This window comes from Poromitra crassiceps, assembly GCF_964638095.1.
Source record: "Poromitra crassiceps genome assembly, chromosome: 22".
In the NCBI taxonomy this organism is placed as follows: Eukaryota; Metazoa; Chordata; class Actinopteri; order Beryciformes; family Melamphaidae; genus Poromitra; species Poromitra crassiceps.
In genome coordinates this window covers 4723232-4746332 of record NC_139647.1, presented here as the reverse complement: position 1 = coordinate 4746332, position 23101 = coordinate 4723232, and the positions used below count along the sequence as shown (strand labels likewise).

The window sequence follows — 23101 nt, the reverse complement described above, 5'->3', positions numbered from 1 at the left end:
AGATGTCAACTGGAATACCATATCTGAAAACAAACTTATAATTCTGTCTAGCATTAGAAGCAAGCCATAATCAACTTCAAAAACTCTCAAAAATATTTCCATCATGAAAATACTCTCCAAAAAAAGAATAGTGTTAAAAAGCAATAAATCCAACAACATTTACAGTTAGAGCACAATATTTGTCTTGTAGTTGGAAAATATTCACACATTAATTCGTAACAGGTACAATATTAGCCTGGTTAAAAGCATCCGGCTCCGCGAACTCACATTCTGTCTCGCAGAATGAAACACAAATGTGAGTTCACGTGACCGGATGGTTTACCAAGCTAGTGCAACATATGTACATAACTCAAATGCAACTTGAACGCTAACAGTATATAGAACGCATAGATACAAGCAGGAAATAATATATATTATCTTCAATCATATGGTTGCAGTGACAACTACTAGTGCACAGCTGTGTTTGTCTACTACCGTGAAGGAAGTTTTAGTCTTGTAATTTTCGCTCAAGCTCTGAAAACACCTTTGCATTGATTTCATCCACTTCATCTTCCACCTGGACAAAAAAACATTCATGGGATAAATATGTCAAATGAAGATACAGAGATTTGCAATGTTTTGGCGATGTCACTACCTTTTTTTAATTTTACCACGCTTTAATGACAAAACACATTATACTGAGTAGCTGCAAAAGAATCAACTAATTTTACAGAAAAAATATATATAGATAGCAGCAAAACAGGATTATCTTCAATCTTCGTTCACTCTAATCCCATTACTTCATTTTGTATAAATAATTTTTTATCTTTAATATCTTTATAAGATATTGGCACTGACAGAGAGTGTTGCAGTGTTTACGTTCATGTAGAGTACGGTAGCTGTTGTTAATCACCTGTTCCACATCGTCCACCTCTGGGATGTAAAACTGCAGCATGTTCTGAATGCCGTTCTTCAGGGTGACCGTGGAGCTGGGACATCCCGTGCAGGAACCCACCAGCTTCAGCTTCACTGTGCCATTTTCAAAACCCTTGAAGATGATGTCGCCTCCATCCTCCTGCACTGTGGGTCTTTAAGAGAAAGCACCAGGTACAGAGAGAGACAGAGCGCTATCAGCAGACGCTCAGACAGTTCCAAAATTACAACCAGTACAAGGAATGAGCCTTATACTGTACCTGATTCTTGTGTCCAGAAGCTCCTTTATAAGTGATACAACATCATCATCATCTTCAGAATGACCTACAATAAGAATAATGGACAGTATGGAGAGACATTTACAAACTCTATACAGTCAAGCATGGTCATGTGTGTGTCATACTCACTGCTCTCATGGTGTGCTACCCCTGTCGTTATGGGATCTCCACTCTCAAAGAACTTAGCAATGTTCTCCAAAGCGTGACGCTTAATGTCCGTCCATTCCACATCGTCATCCGTCTAAGGAAAAAACATCAACCTGCTTATCGAGACAGAAATGTTGTGTAGGAACATTATCATAGATAGAGACATGCTGTAGCTGCACATGTGACTGTTACCTTAGTGATTGTTATGAAGTCAGGACCGAAGAAAACACTTTTCACTCCTTCAATTTCAAATAGGCCCCTGTGGGAAATATGTTATCACATGTTATCAATTGTTATCATGTTGTTCAGCAAAATTCACAACATACCATGCCAGCATGAAGAGTCTGTGTTCATTTGACTAATAACAAGAACAACTTGTGTGCTGGCTTTTATCAAGAGTGGCTCTACTGCTTTTTTGATCATTTGAATGTTTTGAACAACAAACAGAAACGATATAGCTACACAGTGCATTTAATTTCCTGCACAATCAGTTATCTTCATTCACAGATATGCTATTTTTTTTTTCTTTAATCTTTATTTATACAGGGGGAGTCTCACTGAGACCAACGCTCTCTTTTTCAGGAGTGCCCTGTTCACATTCACACCTGGAAGCTGAACAGTACAACCACAGTCTGATCTGCTGACCACTGAGCAGCTCCACTGGAGTGGTTGGGGTTAAGGGCCTTGCTAAAGGGCACCTCACCTCATTTAGAAAGGACACAACACAATCGTTACATCTATGCACGCTTCAACTCAAGACTCTTTCCAACACTGGTGAAGACAAGACTATGAATAATGTAATGTAAAATAAAGAGTGTCGACAGTGTTGTTTGTAAAGATGGCACAGAACCTGGCTAAGGATGAACAGTCGGCCGAACTCGGAGAGGGAAAGTCCAGGGTCCCACTTCCTAGGACAGGTTTACCAGGGAGGAACTTCAAGCTCCTAGGGTTTGGAGTATCTTGTGTCTGGATGGACAGGTGTTGCACTGAAAGATATGTAAGGTTTTTTAAATCAACTTTAATCAAGTTGTGTCTATAAGCATGTCAATATCCCACAGACACTTATTGAAAGAAGGTGACAGAGAGAGGGTGAGTGAATGTATTAAGAAGACTGAAGCTGTCTCACTGGAGAAGTGTGTGGCTCCTTTCACGGGCAGCAGTTGAACTTTTCTGAAGCTCTGGCCAGCGCATTGTGTATGGTATGGACTTCTTGTCTTGACTGGAAACCTTATAATACAACATATATTGTCAGTCAAATCAGGACTTATCCTAAATTTAAATAACTCTTTAGCTATAGAGTGAGCTTGCTACATTCAAATGCCATTGTGTGTGATTAGTGTGACATGCGTTTGTTTTGCGTCAGCAAATGTTTAACGGTAGCTTTAATAGTTGTTAACTCAGTTTAGATATTTGAACAAGCCCGCAAACCAGCTAATGTATTCACGGAACTGCAGATGAGGATCGCAATCCTAGCTAACGTTAAATGCTATAACTGCTAGCGTTAGCTGTTTGATGTCTACTGAGGGTGCAAGCAAGGAGTGTGGCAAAGCGTCGCCTTGTTTGCTAATGTTAGCTAGTAGCTCAACCTCATCTGTTTGTAACCTTGGCTTATTTTACACTTTTAAAATCTCGTTATGTTAACGGTACAAAGTCACATCTAATTAAAACGTGGAGCCATGATACAGCTGCTGAAATTCAAACCTAAATTGAGAGGTATTTGTTGACCGGAGCAACTGGTGAAGACCCCATCTCATGCGCGCCGCCATTTTGTTTGTTTTGAAAATGAGGACCCCTCTGATCCTGACGGGTTGGGGTCATGATATCAAATATTTGTAATCATTTATTTTCAAGAGAAAATATGAAATAGAACATTGTGATTGTTCTTTCAATCAAAATATCAAAGTAACAACATTCTCCAGTTGTATAATAATGCCACCAGCTAATTGCAGGTCTGATTGGTTCAACAGAGACAACTTTGATGAACAATGAAATTAAAAAGGAATAATAGAGAAGTTTAGATTTAAAAAATATATTAATAGAATCTGATGTGCTGCTATGACATGCTATTATTATTTGATATTATCACAATAAAGCTAATGGTATCAGACCATCTCTCCTCAAAATATGCATCACAAGACATAGCCTACAGATATAGGTCAATGAGTGGAATGCATGACAAAAATTCAAAGCATTATTACACACCAGTCCAGTCCCACATAATTGCTGTTTCCTTTGAACTGTTAACAAAATCCAAACCTCTCCTACTTCACTATTGAAACAGTGTTAACAAAATCCAAACCTCTCCTACTTCTCTAATGAAACAGTGTTAACAAAATCCAAACCTCTCCTTACTCCCAAAATCATGTGTGAATATTGGCTAAATCTAAATTCTTAGTTGGCCAAAGTCTATTCTCATTTCAAAGCCGTTTCAGAGTTGTTTGTGGTGCAATGCTGCACTGGCTTAAGATGGATCATAAAACAAAGGCATAAAACAAACAAAGAGTGAGGCAGTCTGGCAGTGTCAGGAAGGCCAACTCGTTTCCTCACATGTGTTCTGACAGGACAAAATGTTGCTGTAAAGGAGTGGCATCGTGGCAAAGAGAGGGGAGAGAGAGAGAGAGAGAGAGAGAGAGAGAGAGAGAGAGACTCCCATAAAAAGGAATGTATTCTGGGTGGAACTGTTTACTCTACAAGGACCTGCTTGAAGAGTCTTAATCACAAGCACCTCATATAGGAGCAGGGCTTTTTGTGTTGTGCTCCTGCTCTGATGCTGAAGACCCACAGGAGTGAGCTTGACTGCAGTTGAGGAATCTATGCTCCTGAAGAAGTCTTCTGGTGACCGCTTTAAAACACTTTCCAGGAGTCAAAGGCATCCCCGCTGCTGCTGCTGCTGCTGCTCCTCACCACCAAGACATGGTCTTCTGGATTCTCCTCCCTATCTCGCTCTCTCTGGTGTCCCTCGTTGGAACCTGGAGTGTGTAAGTTCACTAGAAATTAACACCTTTTCATCTTCCATTATGCAAAGTTGCCCTTCAAAGATGCCAGATTTAATTCGCCACTCAATCTATTCTTTTCTTTTTATAATGCTGCTTTCTCTTGTCTACCATTCACTGTGGTTTGCGGAAAGCTATTCTTCAAGCCCAGTTGAAACTATTAGAACAGCAGTTCAGTTATGTCTACACGTAGAGCTTTTTTATCAGAGAGAACAGAACAATCTATCAGCACATTACATTAAAAACAGGGAACTCACACGCCAGGTTTCCATACGTTGGGGCTTCCTGAGCCAGTAATCTGTTTGTCAGTATATGATTCATGCATTGAAGCTTAAGCTTGACGCCGGCACATGGAGTTGTAAGAGCTTTGTTCCGTGATAATGCAAAAGTAGTGTAATAAGTAACGAGTTATTCTACACAGACAGTGATATTGTAAAGTAACATATTACTTTACAATGAAAGTAACTAGTAATATGTAGTATATTACATTTTGAAAGTAAGTTGCCCAACACTGGCTAGCACACAGGACGGCAACAATATCTACACTTTAAAAGAGGAAGTAGACCAACAGTGAATACAAGGGAGACAGAGAGAAGGGGCAGCACGGACAACATCATAAGGAGCAAGGACAGGTGTGTGCCATAGTGTTAGTAATAAGGTAATTGAAGGAACGGATGGAGACAAAGCTCTCCATCTTCAGGGTTTAACAATGGGGATACTAAAGCTGTTTAATATCAGAATGATCACCCAGGTCTTAGTGAAAATGAACCCTGCTTGATTTCTTCTGCTGGGACCTTGAGCAAAGAGTGATGAGACAACACCCTCCTTTTTAAAGGGAAAGTTCAGTTTTTTTATGTGGGGTTGTATGAGGTACTTGCAGTGGAATGCAGCCGGTGTGGTCCCAGTTTGGAGAAATTGAGACCGGTTGTGTCAGACAAGTAGAGCTGTTTGCTGAGTGTGAAGGGGGCCATGAGCAAAAACGTAAAAAAACAACAGAAAAAATACATAAAATGCTTCCGTACTGCTCACCTGGCATAATCCAAGTCTCCACAAGCCCTGAGATGCCAAGTTGACTTGAAAATATGTCATTTACACCCTGTTTTTAACTGAAATCTTCACTGTAGCCAGGTGGGGCAAGACGTGGGGCTGCTGCACCACCTGGCTACATTGAATATTTCAGCTAAAAACATATTGTAAATTATGTTTATTCATATCAACTTGGCATCTCAGGGCTTGAGGAGACTTTGATTATGCCGTGTGAGCAGTATAGATACATTTTCTGTTTTTTTTTTACGTTCTTGCTCATGGCCCCCTTCACACTCAGCAGACAGCTCTACTTGCGTGACGCAGCTGGTCTCCATTTCTCCAAACTGGGACCACGCCGGCTGCATTCTTTTTTTTTTTTATCATTCATTTTTTATTTTGTAGGCAAAGCATACATTCATACAATATATACAGTATACTGTATATGACTACCATACAATTATGAATATTTATAAACCCACTTATCCCTCTACCCCCCCCAATACCCTCCCCACCCCCCACCCCTTACCACCAATCCGGCTATTGCAACTGACCATATAAATTAAAACAAAAACAAAAACAGGCAGACATCAAATAAAAATAATCACCTAATCAGAAGATCTTTTAACTTCGAAATTAAATCTGTCCATACTACAATCGTGTTTGGTTTTGCATTGTTAATTCTTGCTGAAGATAGTTCCAGGTATGAAATGTCCAGAAAGCTCCGCAGCCAATGAGTATGTGATATATCATGTGGAGGATTCCAACGTTGAGCAACAATCTTCTTGGCGGCCGTTAGACCTGCTAGCCAGATATTACGTGATTTTCCGGTGAAGAAGATATGCGAGTCATCATTCAACAAATGTACTGCCGGGTCCACCAGGAGTTGCACCTCCAGCAGGTCTGACAGCGTATTAATAACCTTCCCCCAAAACTCCAAGACCCCTGGACACTCCCATACAACATGCCCGGCTGGCGGCTGCATTCTACTGCATGTAGTACACTGACTGTCTGCAAGTAGCCTACCTCATACAACCCCAGATCAAACAAACTGAACTGAACTATCCCTTTAATAGAAGATCTACATTTTCCCCTTTGTCACCTTCATGTCAGTTGAAACAGGTGATTTTTTTTGTCCATACAACACAAGGGAGGTTGCCATCACAACTTGAGAGAAAACCAGTCACCATCTTCAGTTGTACTGTACTGAAGTTAATGGTGACTATGGTTTTCTCTCAAGTAGTGCTGACAACCTCCCTTATATGGACAAAAATCACCTGTGTTTCAGCTGGCATGAGGGTGAGTAGATGATGGCAGAATTCTCATTTTTGGGGGAACTCTTCCTTTAACTCTGGGTTCCAGGGAAGTCCTGTTCTTGAAAACCACCAGGGCTGCATATAGTGGACATTGCAATTGCGCCATTTATGTCATTGGCATTCATTTATGAAATATTAATTAAATCGATCTTACTTTAGTGTTTTATCCTGTTTTTATTTTTTTGACAGGCATATCTGTGAAAAGTCTATCTGTAGAAGTCCAAAATGTGACAATCATAGCAGCATTAGCAACTAAATGCTCGAGTATATTTGATGCAAAACTGAAATTGCTCACTATATTTTAAACATGTGTGGTACAAACCTTTTTCTAAGAAAAGAAAAGAAAAGAAAAGAAGTTAAAATTTGGAGACTCCCAATTTTTTTTCCATTTTTTGGTGTGTGGGAGAGTGTTTTTTGAGGTCTGTGCCTTGATAATCACGTGCCTTGATAATCAAAGCACGTACACCCAGTTACTGACAGATAGCTTGATATGTGATCAAGCTCGTTCTAGCGGGCACAGGGCGTGCAGTATGCAAACAGGACTGTCAAGAAATAGCAAGAGACACTACAACAAATCTAACCGCGTCATCCATGCCAGTGCAGTTAGAGTAAAGGAATTTATTTTCCATGTTGCATAACGCTTAAGCTGTTTGTTAGTGATGATGACTCAGTGGACAAACCAGGATGTGTTGGAGGCACAATTGTCTCCCTGGTGACAGCAGTGCATTGCATGTAAAACCACGCTTTGGTCTATGTAGGTGTCGTGGTTAGCTACTCATTTTCCTATAACACCCCTTGGTGTGCGCTTGCCTTGACAGGCACTTGCATTAAGTGTTTCACTGAATATCTTGAGTGTTTCTTTCCAGTCTCATTTTTGCCTTGGCACAATTTTATACTTCAGATTGAAATTGCGTGCTTTTTTCCCCATGATGGACTTAATTGAAATCCACAATCCACATATCAATATTCAATATCCAAAATTCACAGTCAGATTGAACTTAGCTATAGTAGGCTGTAGACAGAACATATCAATAATGCAAAAAGATGCCAAACAATGGTGAGAATATAAATAATATGAAATATGAATATGAATAAGTCAAGAATGAAAGAAAGAAACCGAGAAGGAAGAAGGAAATGAGAGGCTTTTGTAGCTGTTTAACAATGGGGATACTAAAGCTGTTACCAGAATGATCACCCAGGTCTTAGTGAAAATGAACCCTGCTTGATTTCTTCCGCTGGGACCTTGAGCAAAGAGTGATGAGACAACACCCTCCTTTTTAATAGAATATCTAATTTGTCCTCTTTTTCACCTTCATGTCAGTTGAAACAGGGGATTTTTTTGTCCATACAACACAAGGGAGGTTGCCATCACAACTTGAGAGAAAACCAGTCACCATCTTCAGTTGTACTGTACTGAAGTTAATGGTGACTATGGTTTTCTCTCAAGTAGTGCTGACAACCTCCCTTATATGGACAAAAGTCCACAATCCACATATCAATATTCAATATCCAAAATTCACGGTCAGACTGAACTTGGCTATAGTAGGCAGAACATATCAATAATGCCAGGGTCAGAATATAAATAATATGAAATATGAATATGAATAAGTCAAGAATGACATTGGACCCACATATCAAAAATGCGGACATTATAGTTTAATTAGTGGCCGGGCCAGCGAAGCGGCAGGGCCACTTATTGTATTTACCAATATTATTATTATTATTATTATTATTATTATTATTATTATTATTATTATTATTATTATTATTATCCCGGGAAGTTGGACTTCCCTTGGCGCCAATAGTCCTAATGGTGGCGCTACAGCAACCGTCTAAATTTTCAAACTTTGAAAATTCATAAAAAATCAGGCATACGTGCTACGGCTTTGCAACTTGCACTGAAATGTGGGCCCAAGTGAGGAGAAACCTTTGTACACTGCAACCTATGGCCAATTATGAAGTCCAAAGACTGCAAAACTGCAAAAACTGTCATTTGTTTTATATTTCCAGATATGGCCTTGCATTCAACAACAAACATGTGTGCTCCCTCAGCAACTGGTGAGTTGTGTCTGCTAGTTGACCATGAACAGTTGACCTGTGATGGATTCTCTCATGGGCATGATCCAAAAAACCATAGACTGTATATAATAATCCAAACCTTTATCAATCTGTTTTCAGGGAGCGCAACGACAGCTGCAAGGTCCCCACCATCAGGTGACTATAATGTCCTAAGCACACACCTGAGCACACACCTGAGCACAGTTTGGTTGATTTCACTTCTGCTCATCCTTCCCATTGCAATAGAATTCTGTGGCATTGCCATAATTCACTGAACAAATGATTTGCTCAAACTCAGCTCAAGTGGAGAGCATTCACCAGAGAATTCCCTTTTCACCGCCACGATCAGCGCAGGCTCCTTTCTGTGTGAGTTTCCCTCCTGAAGACTTGCTGCAATAATGAGTGATATAATATGATATGATGTACTATGATATATGATGATATGATAAGGATAATGATATGTCTGATACCAACTCTGGTTCTCCTCCTTAGTTCTAGTGTTCTCCATTTTCCACCATGCTCACATCCTGGAGAGAAATGCTGCTCAGTCCATGCTGAGCAGGTTTGCGTTGGTCTTTGGCATTGTGGCAGCCATCGGGGCGTTCGCAGCTGGAAACTGCAATGTGAGTATATACCTGCTGCTCATAATTATGTTTGAATAAGATTGGTATTGAACATGTTAGATGTTATGTTAGATCAGATATTGAGCAGATTCACAGTGTCAAGCGCGCATATGTCAGGGTGAGAAATTCATCCCACAAAACAGTGAGCTCCAAACAGGAAAAAACCTCAGAATATACATAATGTTGCCAGAACATAAGCGGAACAGCTTCGATTTGCAGCTATGTGTCTGAAGAGCAAACAAAGGTAGGAATCTATTTGTTTTGCCGTCTGTACAGTTGGCCAAAGTTAACGAAGCCTTGTACACCTCCTCCACACTTTGCAACATAATACCGTTTGCTTTAGATCAGTGTTTCCCAAACGTTTATCTGGGATCCACTTTCTTTTAATGACAAACCCGAATAAAATAGGCTATACATTGTGAGAAGAGCGAATCTGTGCATAAGTGAACGTTCCTGGCCATTTTTATTTCCATTTCCATATCCATATCACCTTATTAGGGCTGGACTCAATTTCCCCTCGGGGATCAATACAGTTTTCTGATTCTGATTCTCTGATCTGATATGGTTGAAATCACTATCATGATAATCCTAAGGATCTTTGTCGATATCAATATATATATATCAATCACAATATGGTTCAATCATGTATGCAAAATCATGCTAAATAATCACATTAATGATCATCTTATTGAAGCGAATGGTAATGTTAGGTGTGATGTCAAATAAAATACTTTAGAAATGAGACCAAATAAATGCTAATGAAATTCAATTACCCAAATATCTCCTGCAACCCACCTGACCTAGTCTTTGGGAATGACTACCGTAGTTTAGATTCAACCGTACTACCCCCCCCCCCCCCATCCGCCGAGTAATAACATTGTAATGACCGTGTTGGCAACGCAAATGTCCACATCAACACTTCACAATTCTAGGTGACATTCATTTTTATTATTAAACACGAGTTGTATAAAGTAACTGCAAAATAATTAAAAGACGTACGACTGTACGAGTCCGGATCGGTCTAAAAAGATGTTCAGGCGCATATTGTAAGATTTATTGTAAGACTTATATGTGCCTCCATGCCTACACGTGTAATAATCCTGATTATAAGTTGTCCTGATAACAACTGTCTGTTGAATGCACTGACTGTCCTCCACAGCCTGGCTACCTGTCACTCCTGCACTACCTCGGAGCTGCCACTAGTTTCCTGTGCGTCTGTTTCTACACGGTGCTGCTCACCGCGCTGACTGGCAGGTGTGTGCTGACAGGATTTGAGAAGTTTCTCTACCCAATACGCATCATCTCCACTGTACTCCAGATCACTGTCACCATCTGCTGTATCCTTCCTAAGCCTCTGGGCTAGACATACTGACAGACGACAGACAGACAGACAGACTGACTGACTGACTGACAGACAGACAGACAGACAGACAGACAGACAGACTGACTGACTGACTGACTGACTGACTGACTGACTGACTGACTGACCGAATTTTTACATAGATCTTCAAGCATCAGGGGCATGTGATGAGCCAGTGGCCGGTAAAGCAGGCTGGCTTCTGGTTGAACTTGATATGGTACACTGAAGCTGCAGTATGCAGTTTGAACATGCCACATACACATCCATGGAATGTACACAATGCACAACCATAGTATAGCAGAGTGTCGAACCCAAATGACCCTTGTTTGTGTGCTGTGATTGGCTAGTTACGTTCTAGTTAACCCTGATTGGTTTTACAATTAAGACCGGCTCAGTTAAAAAAAACTAAATACAAAGGGTCGTTAGTTTGTCACATGTTTTGTTTAATGTAACCCTTCAATTAAATATTGTTAGTGATATGCAATAGTTAAAATGAGTTATTTCAACCAAAATTCAAATGAAATAATATTGCCTACTGCAGCTTTAATAGTCATGGTTTTGAAATAGGGAGTTGGAGCAACCATACTATCAACAGCGATGAACACACTCTCGGACTGCTGCCTCTCCGTGCTCTGATCCAGTCTGCTGCACTGTTTACTAAGAGGGCCTGGTCAAGACAGCCCATTGAAGGAGATAGACAGCACATACAGCTCATACACCCTTTTCACCTTTTGTTATCCAGGGGGAAATCGACTGAGCTCACAAGCTGTTTTCCAGCAACACCGGCTCCACAGTTACATTTGAACACATTCACATCTGAGCAGCTTTGATGTGGCACAAGGCAAAAATATTTTCAATATTTATATGTACTAGCAATCTCGCGTGCTCATATTCCACGGACACTTCTCATTCTTATTCTAGGAGGATATCTGAACAAAACAGTGTGTAGTGTAGGATAGCATGATAAGACGTGGCACTCTGTGGCACATGCTTCATACTACAGTGAATAAGACAAAATAACAGAGGCCTAGCCAGACAGGATGAAGATGGAAAATGAATTGGAAAACACATGAGTAAAGGGAAATTCAATTTTTAAAATCATTTTACAAATTGTTTCAGAAATTCTGCAATGTGTTTGTCGCTTTAAGACAGAATAATTAAATTTACATATTTAAGTAACATTTTAATAGTTTATTAACTGTTTTATTGTGTCGTTTAAATGTGAATTTAACAAATCAATTTATGAAGTGTTTTTAATCTATTAATAACAATTAACCACTGAACTAGTCTATAATTAGAATGGCACACTAGACTCCATAGATTACATTTTGTAAGAAACTTACACCCAATTTACACCTGGTTTTTAAATGCGACCTGTATCCGGATAAGTTAGTCTGGATAATGGTCACATTCAAAAAACAGGTGTAAAAGGGACGAGAGAGATCTGAACACAATGTGAACCAGACTACCTCCAGATGTGGTCAGGAAGATCTGATCACATTCTGATCACGATGCATTTACACCTTTTTTCCTTTATATAACATCCAGAGATACAGTAGCTCACGTTTAAAAACAAATGGGGTGATGAAGGTATTTAGACTATTACTGTAGTAGGCTACATCAAGGATGTAATCATATCATTTAAAATCAAAGGCTTTTACAAACGATCATGCTCCATGTATTTCTGTGTCTGCCACTAAGTGTTCCATCAATCCTTAATGTTGAAATCCTTCAGACACCATTTTGTTTGCACAGAAGGATTACTGGTACATCCACATGTCCGCCGTGTTTGAGTGGATGCTCAGCGTCAACCTGGAGCTGTTTGAGCTCAGCTACGCTGTGGACTTTTGTTTCTTCTCCTCCTGCATGCTTTCAAACCTGTTGAGCAAGCCAGACGAAGAGAAGCCTCTGATGCTGACCATGCCCTGATATGAAGCTGAGAGGGGCCCAGAGAAAGGACACGAGTGGATGGACTTAAGGCATGGAAAGTAAATGACTGGAACAATAATAGTGTATTTTCAGCACTCTCTACAGGGCTGGATCCTTCATATCTATTGATGGATTATTCATCACCTTCGTTCTACCTTCCTGATATTTCAATACCTGTATTTTTTTCTTTACTGCAGTTTCTGACTTTTAAGCACTACTGGTGGTTTGGTAAAAGCACTTACTGAGGTCTAACTTAGTGAGGGAGTTCATACTGTACTTGATATAATTTATTGAACAAAACAGACTAGCTGCTAAAGCCATATTTTGTTTTTGTATCTCAGACCAGATTATTTTCAGTTATTACATCAGAAATTGTGAGTCACTGTTGGCACGTCACAGTTAGCCTGGGTAAACCCAGCCCCCACGTGACCTGCTCTCTCAGTTCCCAGTCACTAACTAACCTTGTGACTGTAAGCAGGGTGAGCCTGAGAGCAGGTCACTGGGGGCTGGGTTTACCCAGGCTATGTCACAGTAAGGTATAAATACAGCTTCTGGGGTTCAGACGGTACATGAACAAAAGTGACAGCCATGCGTACGAATAACCATTTAGATGCTCTGCCAATAGAACAAATGTAACATAAACAAGGTGTCATGTACTCATTGGAGCCTATTTTTATATGAACGATTTTTCTATCACACACCTTTTTCATTATTTATATGCTGCTCAGGTTTTTTGTGTGCAATGATGATCAAATGTTAATATCAAAAATGAATATCAGTCAAGGACTCCTCAAATGGTGCAAATGAAGGCCAAATGATAAGATCGTCTCATTAGCTGAATGTTGATCTGATCATCTTGACGGTTCCCTGATGTATCTCAGCATTTAAATATAGTCTTGATTTAATAATAATAATAAAAAAATCAAGAGCACTGTTCTGTTATCATCAGACTTGGAGGCTGTTGTGTGATCACAATCAGATGTCCAGTAGATCTCCTCCCCACTGCGTCATCACATCCTGCTCGAGTGACGTTGATGCATGCATGCGTGATTCAGATGTATCCACACAGATTAAAACAGGCCAAGTTACTTACAGAACGCCCACTGTAATAGGTACAAGGTGCCTATTAGAGTGGGCGTTGCCTAAATCCTTTCCATGACAAGGATTTTAGGTGTGGCCTAGTGGTTGAGATTGGAATAGCATGTGTCACAGGATGCAATGTGACCTGGGGATAATGGTGTTAAGACTGATAATCACATAAGTGATTGTTCTGTAAGTCAGTGTTTCCACAACTTGTCTTTGTTTCAGTGCACGTCCACTTCCTGCATGAGACCAGTGTTTCCCCTACCATTCTACAGGCCTGGCGGGCCCGCCAGGCCAACGACACCCCCGCCAGGCCATAAATGACTAAATAAATCCTGCCCTCCCCAAAATTGCAATACACCTTTATGGCATATTATTACAATACAACAATACTGGTGTTGACAGTAATAGAAGATGCCAAATCATTCAAAACAATAAGCATTTTGCCTTTAGGAGTATCGTGCCAGCGAGCGGCGCTGTTCCAAAACGTGTCAACGTGTGTCGTTGCCTGGGAAACGCACATCCCATAATACACCTGTTCGAATCGCATCCCATAATAGTATGATGATACTTGGGATGCCATTGCTAACAGGTTAGCTAAAAGTTTAGCGTCGCCAGCGAGGGTCCCCACCGCTGCAGTCGGGGTACATTTCAAAATCCCTCCAGGCCTGAAAATGTTTCTAGGGGAAACACTGATATGAGCGTGTTAAGATTCCAACATAGAGAATCCTGATCAAAGGAAACCACATGGTTCTGGTTTTAATGCAAAGCACTTAACCTTTACTTGAAAGAAGGTAATATACATCCTGGAATTACAGATAATAAAGATACATTATGAGCAAAAATCATTTCACAATGAATATCATCTCTCCTTCGCATCAACCCAGAGAGCGATGCGACATATCTACAGTTGTGTTAGGAAGAAGACAGTGAAAAGCACACCTAATTCTGTCCAAGCATCTGTACTGCACGATGCACTGTAAAAAAAGAAAAAGAAATCTATATTAAGCAGTAGTCCACATTAACCTCCTCAATAACAAAAGGAAAAAAAGAAACGTGAATTGAATAAACATGATTTCATGGTTGTAGTTCAAACTGCAATGCATACATTATAAATATATGTAAGGGGGGGAAGAAAAACAAGAAAGTTCAAAATAGTAATACAAAGCAATATTCCACAACTCCAGCATGGCTGAAACAATAAGTGGCCATTTTTATTTTCAAAATCCCACACTTTGGCGTGTGGCCACAGCTCATCTTTTACAAACCTTTAAGATACTGTAGAATCTTCCAAGCAGGCGTGTTTTTGCAAAGCCCAACTCATGTTCAACACTTTTGAATAAATCAAAGCTAAAATTGCCCTTAAAAAATGTGCTCTGTGAATGAATAAAGTTGCCTACTATCTTGTCCCGGGAGGTGAGAAACACTTTTCATAAGGAGTAAGGACTTTGCGTGAGAAAAACGCAGGGCCGTAAATTTAGTTAAGAAAGTTTTTTTTTTGTTTTTAGTTTTTTTTGCAACTCCAAGCCTTAATGCATTCTTAATCACAGAACTCTTCAAATCTAAAAGTGACTTATTCATGTTCTCTGGCTCACGTCCTCATCTCCTTTCCTCTCCTCCTCCCCATTTATTTTGTACCTAAAGACACTCCATGGTGAGGTTGATTTCTCAGGTCGGGGGGGGGGGGGGGGGGGGGGAGCTCCACCTGTATACACTATTATGAACAAATCTCTCTCCAATAAAAAAAAGGAAGGACACTACAGTAGTTGACAACTCAAAAAAGGATTAATGTCATGATGCAGGTTGGTAATTGTTTAAATCTACGGCGAGTTGAAATGGGGGATTTCTTCTTCAAACGGAGTACATGTTCTTGGTGGTGGAGCCGCTCTTGCTAGATGTGTCGTCGTGCGACTGGTAGCCAATCATGGCTTTGTTGGGGATGCTCAGACGCTCTTTATACTGCTGCCTGTGGACAGACGGACGTGAGACAAGACGTGAACGTGTTGCTGTGTGAAATCGAATGACAACTCTTAAATGTGTCGCCATCTAGTGGCCAACTGGCGGAGGCACATCGACTTAATAGTTTGTGTGGAGCGGGGGGCTTACCCTATCGTCATGATGGCGTCCCTGTTTTGGCATTGGCTGGTCCAGATGGCTATTTTGTCGCCTTTAGGTCGGACGTTGACCACGGCGCCGCACACGTCTTCGCTGGCCTCGTCGAACGACTCGCCCACTAAACACAACAGCTGTGAAGAAAGACACAAAGCACAACATGCTGTGAGATACGTGGTCATCAGAACGTGGGCGTGTGACCATGTCCATCCATTAGGAGAGTCGGGCCAGCTGGTGCCGAGCGGAGCCTCACCGTCTCCATCCAGTAGCGGTCCAGGTCGTTGTGTCTCTGCTGTTTGTTGAGGGTCATCAGCCATCGACCTCCCAGCTTGTTCCTGTCATCCTCCCACATCGGCTTGATCCCGTCCTGCCCAACGTGAAGCAAACACTTTGATTTACCGTCGTGCGCCGTGGTCATACTTTCTTACAAATTATGATTCATAACAACATGCTGCAAATGTACAAACTGTGAAACGGCGTCAAAACAATATTCTCGGCATAATAAAACAAATCGGATTACGTTTGCGAAAGGCCTTACCTTAAATAAGCAATAATCACAGCCAAAGCCAAGCTTGCTTGGTTGCTGTATGTGGTTGTATAATCTGTAAGAAGAAAAAAACATGGTTGTATCAGTACCGTTTTTTATTGTTATTTTTTTTTTACTTCTTCAGTACCAATACCAAGCCCGTCTACTATGATTCTCATTTCAAAGCAAGGCCAAAGTGAGGAAATCTATGCCTGTAATCTAAAAAGTGACATCAAGCATGGAATTATTTGATTTATTCATTTATTTTTTGACAAAAAAAATTGCATTGGATGTCCATTTGACAAAGACAAAAACCAATGCCACAGAAACTGTTGTCAGGGGACAATTTGTAGTGCTGTGCAACTGCTAAAACAGAAAACAGCTGATGGAGCCAGACACCACCTGGTTGTCTGGAACATGACTGTGTCAAAAAGGCCCACAGTGAGCTCTGTGGCCACAGTATGCCCCTTCCTCTTGTGGATTTTGGCCAGCTCATCTACGCTCATCTTTTGTTTGATTCTTGGTTACATTTATTTTGTAGTAAATAACACACACTATCAAAGTAAGAGCTGACTCTCAGTGATGAAAGACTAAGCAATAAGCATGAAGATCTACTGTATGTAAAGAAAGTCAAGTCTTCTACAATAGAGTGCGTTTACATGCAGACAATAAACAGTTTATTAGCGGATTTCTGGAGTTACCTGATTATTCAAATGGTCATGTAAACAGCATAAACCGATAAGCTTTATCCGTTTATGGCCGTTATCGGGTTATGAATAAACCGATAAACATACCTAGGTTTTTGGCCATTAACCCGTCTTTTGAGTGCATGTATACAGCGTATCAGGTTTATTGTGGGTTTATACATCTGCGCATGTACAAGTTGCATGTTAAAAGTTGAATTACCGCCGCCTTCTGGAGAGAAATCCGACTAATTGACTGAATCATGTAAACCCGGGTTTTTCCTATCGTCGGATTATTAAAGTGCATGTAAACGCAGAAATCAGATTATTGCCATAAACTGATTACTCAGTTATCAGTTTATTGGTGTGCATGTAAACGCACTCATAGTCACATTGCAGGGTGAGTGGAGAACACTTACGCCCAGAAGTCTTCCACTGTGTCAAACTTAGAGATGAGACGCAAGTTCTCTGTCCAGCTTTTGCTCTTGTCATTTTTGAAATACCACAGGGCCCATCTAAGAGAGGAAAACACAACAATCACGTTCACAACACTCACTTCATATGCATAGGTCTCTGGGGGGGAAAAGCATTTTAAGTACAATGAGAAAGGGTTTCATCAACAAAACGGACAATTACGGTTGTTCTGATGCCCGGCATTTAGCCTACATATCGTCGCTGTTGTGCCAGGACCTCGAATGTCCCTTTTTTCACTTTTTTACTTTTTGTCATAAATCAGTGCCATTGGTCACCCTTCACGTCTCTATGTGGTTTTCAACAAATGCAACCAATGGAAAAGCATTAAAACGAGCTTGTGAGTAAATCTCGTAACGCCATTCGCCCTCAATCTGTCAGTCAAACCTCGAAATTCGTCCCCTACCTCCGTCTGTACCCCCCCCCCCCACGCAGGACAATAAACCCGGAAAAGACACACGGCAGACGTGCTGTGTATTTCTCATATCGTTTTGACTACCGGTAATCCTGGCTTCCTCTGACCTTAATATATCAATCAAATGTTTTCCAGTTATTCCTAGGCTGCAAACTTGTTTTAACATGCAAATCGGAGTGTTTTCTGACGAGAATAAAGTAACGTTAACGCTACGTTATGTCAGACTATTTCTCACCCCATGCGAAAGCCCCCGCCTCGGCCATGAGAGGCGAGGGGCAATGCTGTTGCTCCTGCGCGCGCCCCCACGGCCCGGAGCTTGGGGCTCGTGCATGAGCATACGACTCTCTCCCGCCTGACTGGCCGGGAGAGAGTGCTTCCAAGTCGGACTGATAATATAAACAACATCATTTGAGCTTATCCGGGTAAGATATTAATAAAGTAATGACACATTCAGCGGGAAACTAACTATAATTAAGACATGTGCCAACTTTGACGACGTTTGGTTCAGTATTTTAAGAGCAAACAGGTTTTTTTTTACTTCCTGAAAAGTTGCTGTTTTGGAGATTCGAGGTCCTGGAACGACAGCGACGATATTCAAACTAATCAAACATCTCGTGATGGCGTCGGGGCAGGGAGCCTGAGGGAGCCAGGCGGGGCGATCACACGGGGGAAAAGTCTCCTACGTGGTCAGTGACCGGACTAAGAAAGACACACATAAGCAATGTTACTGATCGTGTGCATCAGTGTTGTTTAGCCTCAGTAAAACCAGCACAAGTCCATATCTTCAGAATAGGAACAACTATGGAAGGCATCTCATGTAAACAACTAAATAGCCGAAGCCAGACTCCCATTAAGTGAACACAGATATAGAGCCCATTGGACCGCAGAACACAACGGCATTGGAATGGCATCATGCATATCAATGCAAAAGAACAGAGAAAGCAAACAAACAAACGCACCCATTGTTTATGACAGATGCCATTATGCTTTCATGTATTCCCAGGAAGGGTATGCCTGCTGGCTGGGAAGGGGGGGGGGGGGGGGGGGGGGGGGGGGCAGAGAGGGGGCACTGGTGGAACCCTGTGACCCCCCTTCCAGCAGTAACTAACCCCTGCCGGGTGCTGCTGTGATCCTCCAGAGTGGGAGGTGACGTAGAAGAACCCTTGCTATATATACTAGGAAGGACTGACGTCATGCCTGATGTCATGAACTGAGGACAACTGATGTCATGCCTGACGTCACGCTTGGGCTTGACTGACGTCACGGGCTGATCAGGTAATACAGATATGACGACCTCTCTCTCAGCTTGAAATTTGGTATGGAAACCTCACTTCAATCATGCGAGACCGGTCGGTAAGGGTTTAACAAGGGACTTTATTTAGCAAGCGGCGTGCATGGCAAGTACTTTGGCGTATGACTCCATTGTAAGATGGCGCTCCTCTTTAGGCGAGAGGGCGGCATCTATTTGGGCTAGAGAGAATCCCCCAAAAGGAAGATCTAATTTCCAGAAGTTAATTGGCCCTTAACTTGGCGTCTTACAGCGACTCCAACAGCTTCCCCACTTGGCCTGGCCTTCAGCCTGGGTGACTTAGTGACTTATGGCGTCTTACGGCGACTCATGGCTGGCGCTTCCCGACGTGGCCTGGCCTTCGCCTTGGTGACTTAACTTGGCGCTTCCAGACTTGGGTGACTAGGGGTTTATATGGTAACTTAGTGACTTACGGCGTCTTACATCAACTCACGGCTGGCGCTTCCCGACTTGGCCTGGGTGACTTAGTGACTTAACTTGGCGCTTCCGGACTTGGATGACTTAGGGGTTTGTACGGTGAACCGAATTGTACGATGAGAAGTCCGGAATCCGAATCCGGATCTCCCCCCCTTAACCCCGCCCACGTGTAATAAAGACCCATGTAATATTGAGCAAACCCAAATCAGAGGAGACCCAGGCAGTACAGACTAACAGGCAGTACAGACTAACAGGCAGTACAGACTAACAGGCAGTACAGACTAGAGCTGCCACGATTAATGGATGGACAGAAAATTAATGGACAACTATTTTGATAATCATTTTATAGACCAAACAACTACTAATCGATTAATCGAGAAAATAATCGACAGATGAATCGATTATGAAAATAACCGTTAGTGGCAGCCCTAGTACAGACTAACAGAGAGAGAGGTACTTGTCCCATGCTGCTGCTTAGCAACACCAATTCTGAGCCAACGCTGGAGACGAGACCGCACACAGCCCTGATGTCCTCTGCTGAAGGCAGCTGAGGAGGACACATGTCAACAAACATTCCAGGCTAGATTAAGTCTATGGTGGAGGGTTGGTAATCAGTTAGTGCAGAGATCTGAGACAAAAACAGTGACACGAGATAGCATGTTCGTAAACAAACATTTTGCAACACGGCTATCTCGTCACTCCGGCAGGCCAAGAAGACCTCCTAACGGGTTATCACAGTGCAGATAAACCAGAAGAAAGCTAGCCTTCTATCTGAGACATCCACTATTAAAGAGCATGGTGCAGGTTAGAGACCACTTTGCATTAATATGTGGGATTGTTATGTAGCAATAGGATTCTCTTTTGTTTCCCCCCCCACACACATAGCGGCTGAAAACACGCAAATCGAACATAACACACGTGACGTTTCCTCGGATCATTACCCCCGTACGCCGAGGGTCTGTTATCCACCTGAGAGCAGTCTGGAGTCGGCATACATCAGCTGAGATGGTCGGTCGGGTGCATACAGTCTCTGGTCCTCCAAAATTATATTTCCAAATAGGCATTATTTTTAGAAACGGATTGCATATTGGGGGTCTACTAGTTAGGTTTGTCTACTAAAACCATTAAAACTTCATAAAGTGCCATATTAACCATAGATATGAACCTTTATAGAGCCCGAACTAAACAGTTGCCTTGGGGGGGAAATGGCGTCAATTCAGATTTTTCCCGTGCTCGCTTCAATGCCGAAATGCATTCTGGGCAGTGTTGCCAGATGGTAAATGTTGAATTATCGTATTGTATCGTTCAAATGATCGTTCTTGGAGGTAAATCTGCGTACAAATACGATAATTTTCGTACGTCTGGCAACGCTGATTCTGGGTTACGTGGGCAAAGAAGGACAGAACAGTTGTACCCTCAAGTTTGCACAGTAAGTACAGTAGCCCGAGTGACGTCACAGGTGTTATGTGCCCAGGTGGCTTTTTTTTTAAGCACGTGCATTATAATGCCACCTTTTTCTCCATATTTCTGCCCTGGGGGCATGTTTTAATTTTGTTGTTTGTTTTGGGGTGGAAGGGGGGTATTTTCATAAGAATCTTGAGTCTAAACTGTAAATTTAAAAATAATAATAAGGCTGCTAAATTGGAAGTGTCTTTCTAGTTTAACCTGGCCCAGGGTATGGTCAACACAAATCTGAGAGGAGAACAGCAGAATGAGAGGACTACACTGCCCAGGGTGCAACAGTAGCTGGGGGACAACCTTCACCTCAGAGGCTGGGCTGAACAAGCAGAAAGGTCTAGACGTGACTTACGTGGTCTACTCAGCATTTCATCACCAACTCTGCGGTGCTATTGTTGAATAGGTCGTGGCCAGCACACGATTGTGATAACGTTTAAAAAGACAACAGTGAATGACAATTGTGTCAAAACAATGATTATGTAGGAGGCCAAAAACGGCTATTCTGTCCTCTTATTCAAATGATGCATCTACGTTCAAACACGTTTGCCATGTCATACTGAGAGGACTGAGGGTACCAAAATAAACAGTACTCCCCCATCCAAACAATATAAGGACAAAGTCTAACGAACTAGGTAAGAATTCCATAGCATTGAGCAATACAGAGCTTAAAGCAAAAAAAAGAGCATAAAAAGAACATGATTTATCTATAAAACCTAGTGCAATAAGGATAACTGTGGAGCCCGCCAGGGGTAAACCTGGTACAAGAAAACCTAAATCAGTGGGCACAGTTTTCTCAGAGTTGACAAATCAAACTGCCCAGATCAGTAAACCATGCGCACAGATTTGCTCTACGTTGATATGAAAAAGAGACTTTTAGGCCTGTATAACAGTGAGCGAGAGCCACGACACACCGCTTGTCAGTTGTCATACATACATGTACAGTATAGTGAGCTGTAATAGCCATTAGGCACCTAGACCTTATGTGAACCATAAGCATTGATTAATCACATCAGTTAGGTCTAATTTAAGATCTGATGTGTGTCACCGGTTTATTCAATACATACTTATGTTTAGGGCAGACTCAAAATCGCTGCCATGGTAATCGACGCTCAAATCAGCAATCGACGCTTTGTGTTCGTTTTTTTTTTCTTTCCTCCTCTCCTCTCTCTTTCTCTCTCCATAGGCACAGCCAGCTAACGTGAGGTGTAGCTTCGTGAGACAGTCTCTTAGTTTTCTGGCTGGGCGGGGTCCTTCGGGCCAACACTGTTTTTAACACGGCGAACTCACACCGGCACGCGCCGTGAGCACAAACAAACGCACCCAACAGCCAAGTAGCCACACAGACGGTGAGCTGTGGTCTGTGGAGCTCGAGTCGTGTTGTAAACATGAAACTTTGTACACTTCTTTCCAACCCGGTGTGAGTAACGTTACAAGTGTTCAAGTGAATTCAAGTCGTTGAATTTGTTTATAACGTTATGAAGTAGCAGCAGCCAGTCACAGATACACAGCTCTCATTGACGAGCTCAGAGAGCAGAGGGAAATCCGCTAACGTTACGTAGAGCTCATCTGAATAAATTCACAACATTTCGTGTCAAATAATAATATCCACGCTTCGGAGAGAGCGGTTTGAAAAATGGGCTGCGCCTCCCGTATCGTCTGATGGCAAAGTCGTTACTGATTGGTTAAGGCTGAATCCATCACTGGTCAAGTGAACGGTTCCCTCCCCTAATAACCAGCTGGCTGAGGGAAAGTGTCCCAGACCCTGAGAGAGCTCTGCAGCATGCAGTAACGTAGTGTATCAGCGTAAGAGCTCTCATGGGTCTGGTGTTGAGACTACTTGCTTGTCAACACTTGGTAGTGCAATCCTGGCCTGGGGGAACTGTTTTTGTTTGGCGGAGGCGAATAACAACAGACAAAAATCAACTGTTGTCGCAAATGACTTAAACCAATGTTATTATTACTTGATAATAGCTTTGTTTATGCTGTAC

The 23101-nt window shown here is 41.8% G+C and overlaps 3 protein-coding genes across 5 annotated transcripts in view; 1 reads left to right on the top strand and 2 right to left on the bottom strand.

Moving 5' to 3' along the window:
• Positions 1 to 3648, bottom strand: LOC310796325 (NFU1 iron-sulfur cluster scaffold homolog, mitochondrial). Of its 2 annotated transcripts, none has more exons than XM_083658494.1 (8): positions 3540 to 3648; positions 2464 to 2556; positions 2188 to 2323; positions 1530 to 1596; positions 1320 to 1431; positions 1173 to 1236; positions 893 to 1067; positions 1 to 556 (listed from the first exon to the last, which is right to left on the bottom strand). In XM_083658494.1, exons 1-8 carry the CDS (start codon positions 3553 to 3555, stop codon positions 488 to 490), a joined length of 732 nt encoding a protein of 243 aa, XP_083514620.1. In that variant the 5' UTR covers positions 3556 to 3648; the 3' UTR covers positions 1 to 487. The 2 variants fall into 2 exon arrangements, with proteins under 2 accessions (XP_083514620.1, XP_083514621.1); XM_083658495.1 differs by lacking the exon at positions 3540 to 3648 and adding an exon at positions 3039 to 3067 and having other exon boundaries at positions 2464 to 2564.
• Positions 3649 to 3965: 317 nt separating this feature from the next.
• The window catches only part of LOC310796326 (transmembrane protein 150A), a 243518-nt gene continuing 224382 nt past the window's right edge, over positions 3966 to 23101 (top strand). The window contains exons 1-7 of one of the 2 annotated variants that reach the window (XR_014553670.1): positions 3966 to 4315; positions 8680 to 8727; positions 8848 to 8883; positions 9026 to 9093; positions 9220 to 9350; positions 10510 to 10687; positions 12446 to 14218. Coding sequence is in view for 1 of the 2 variants with exons in the window: in XM_083658496.1 (XP_083514622.1) it covers positions 4251 to 4315; positions 8680 to 8727; positions 8848 to 8883; positions 9026 to 9093; positions 9220 to 9350; positions 10510 to 10687; positions 12446 to 12639 (720 nt within the window). In the remaining variant the exon portion in view is untranslated. Of the gene's footprint in view, positions 4316 to 8679; positions 8728 to 8847; positions 8884 to 9025; positions 9094 to 9219; positions 9351 to 10509; positions 10688 to 12445; positions 15169 to 23101 lie in introns of those variants that run through there. The other variant, XM_083658496.1, reaches the window with a different exon arrangement.
• eif4e1c (eukaryotic translation initiation factor 4E family member 1c) overlaps positions 14910 to 23101 on the bottom strand; it is a 10018-nt gene continuing 1826 nt past the window's right edge. Inside the window, exons 3-7 of the mRNA XM_083658497.1 lie at positions 17463 to 17558; positions 16373 to 16436; positions 16088 to 16201; positions 15829 to 15968; positions 14910 to 15688 (exon numbers count right to left, since the gene is read on the bottom strand). Of these exons, the coding sequence (XP_083514623.1) occupies positions 15574 to 15688; positions 15829 to 15968; positions 16088 to 16201; positions 16373 to 16436; positions 17463 to 17558 (529 nt within the window). The 3' untranslated portion in view covers positions 14910 to 15573. The remainder of the gene's footprint in view (positions 15689 to 15828; positions 15969 to 16087; positions 16202 to 16372; positions 16437 to 17462; positions 17559 to 23101) is intronic.

What these genes read in the sequence shown, in the direction of transcription:
- LOC310796325 (XM_083658494.1), bottom strand. An exon ending in GACTGTTCATCCTTAGCCAG is followed by an intron (nt 1,597 to 2,187) that starts GTTCTGTGCCAT and finishes TATTTCCCACAG; the next exon opens with GGGCCTATTTGAAATTGAAG. An exon ending in AGGTGGACGATGTGGAACAG is followed by an intron (nt 557 to 892) that starts GTGATTAACAAC and finishes TTTTTTGTCCAG; the next exon opens with GTGGAAGATGAAGTGGATGA.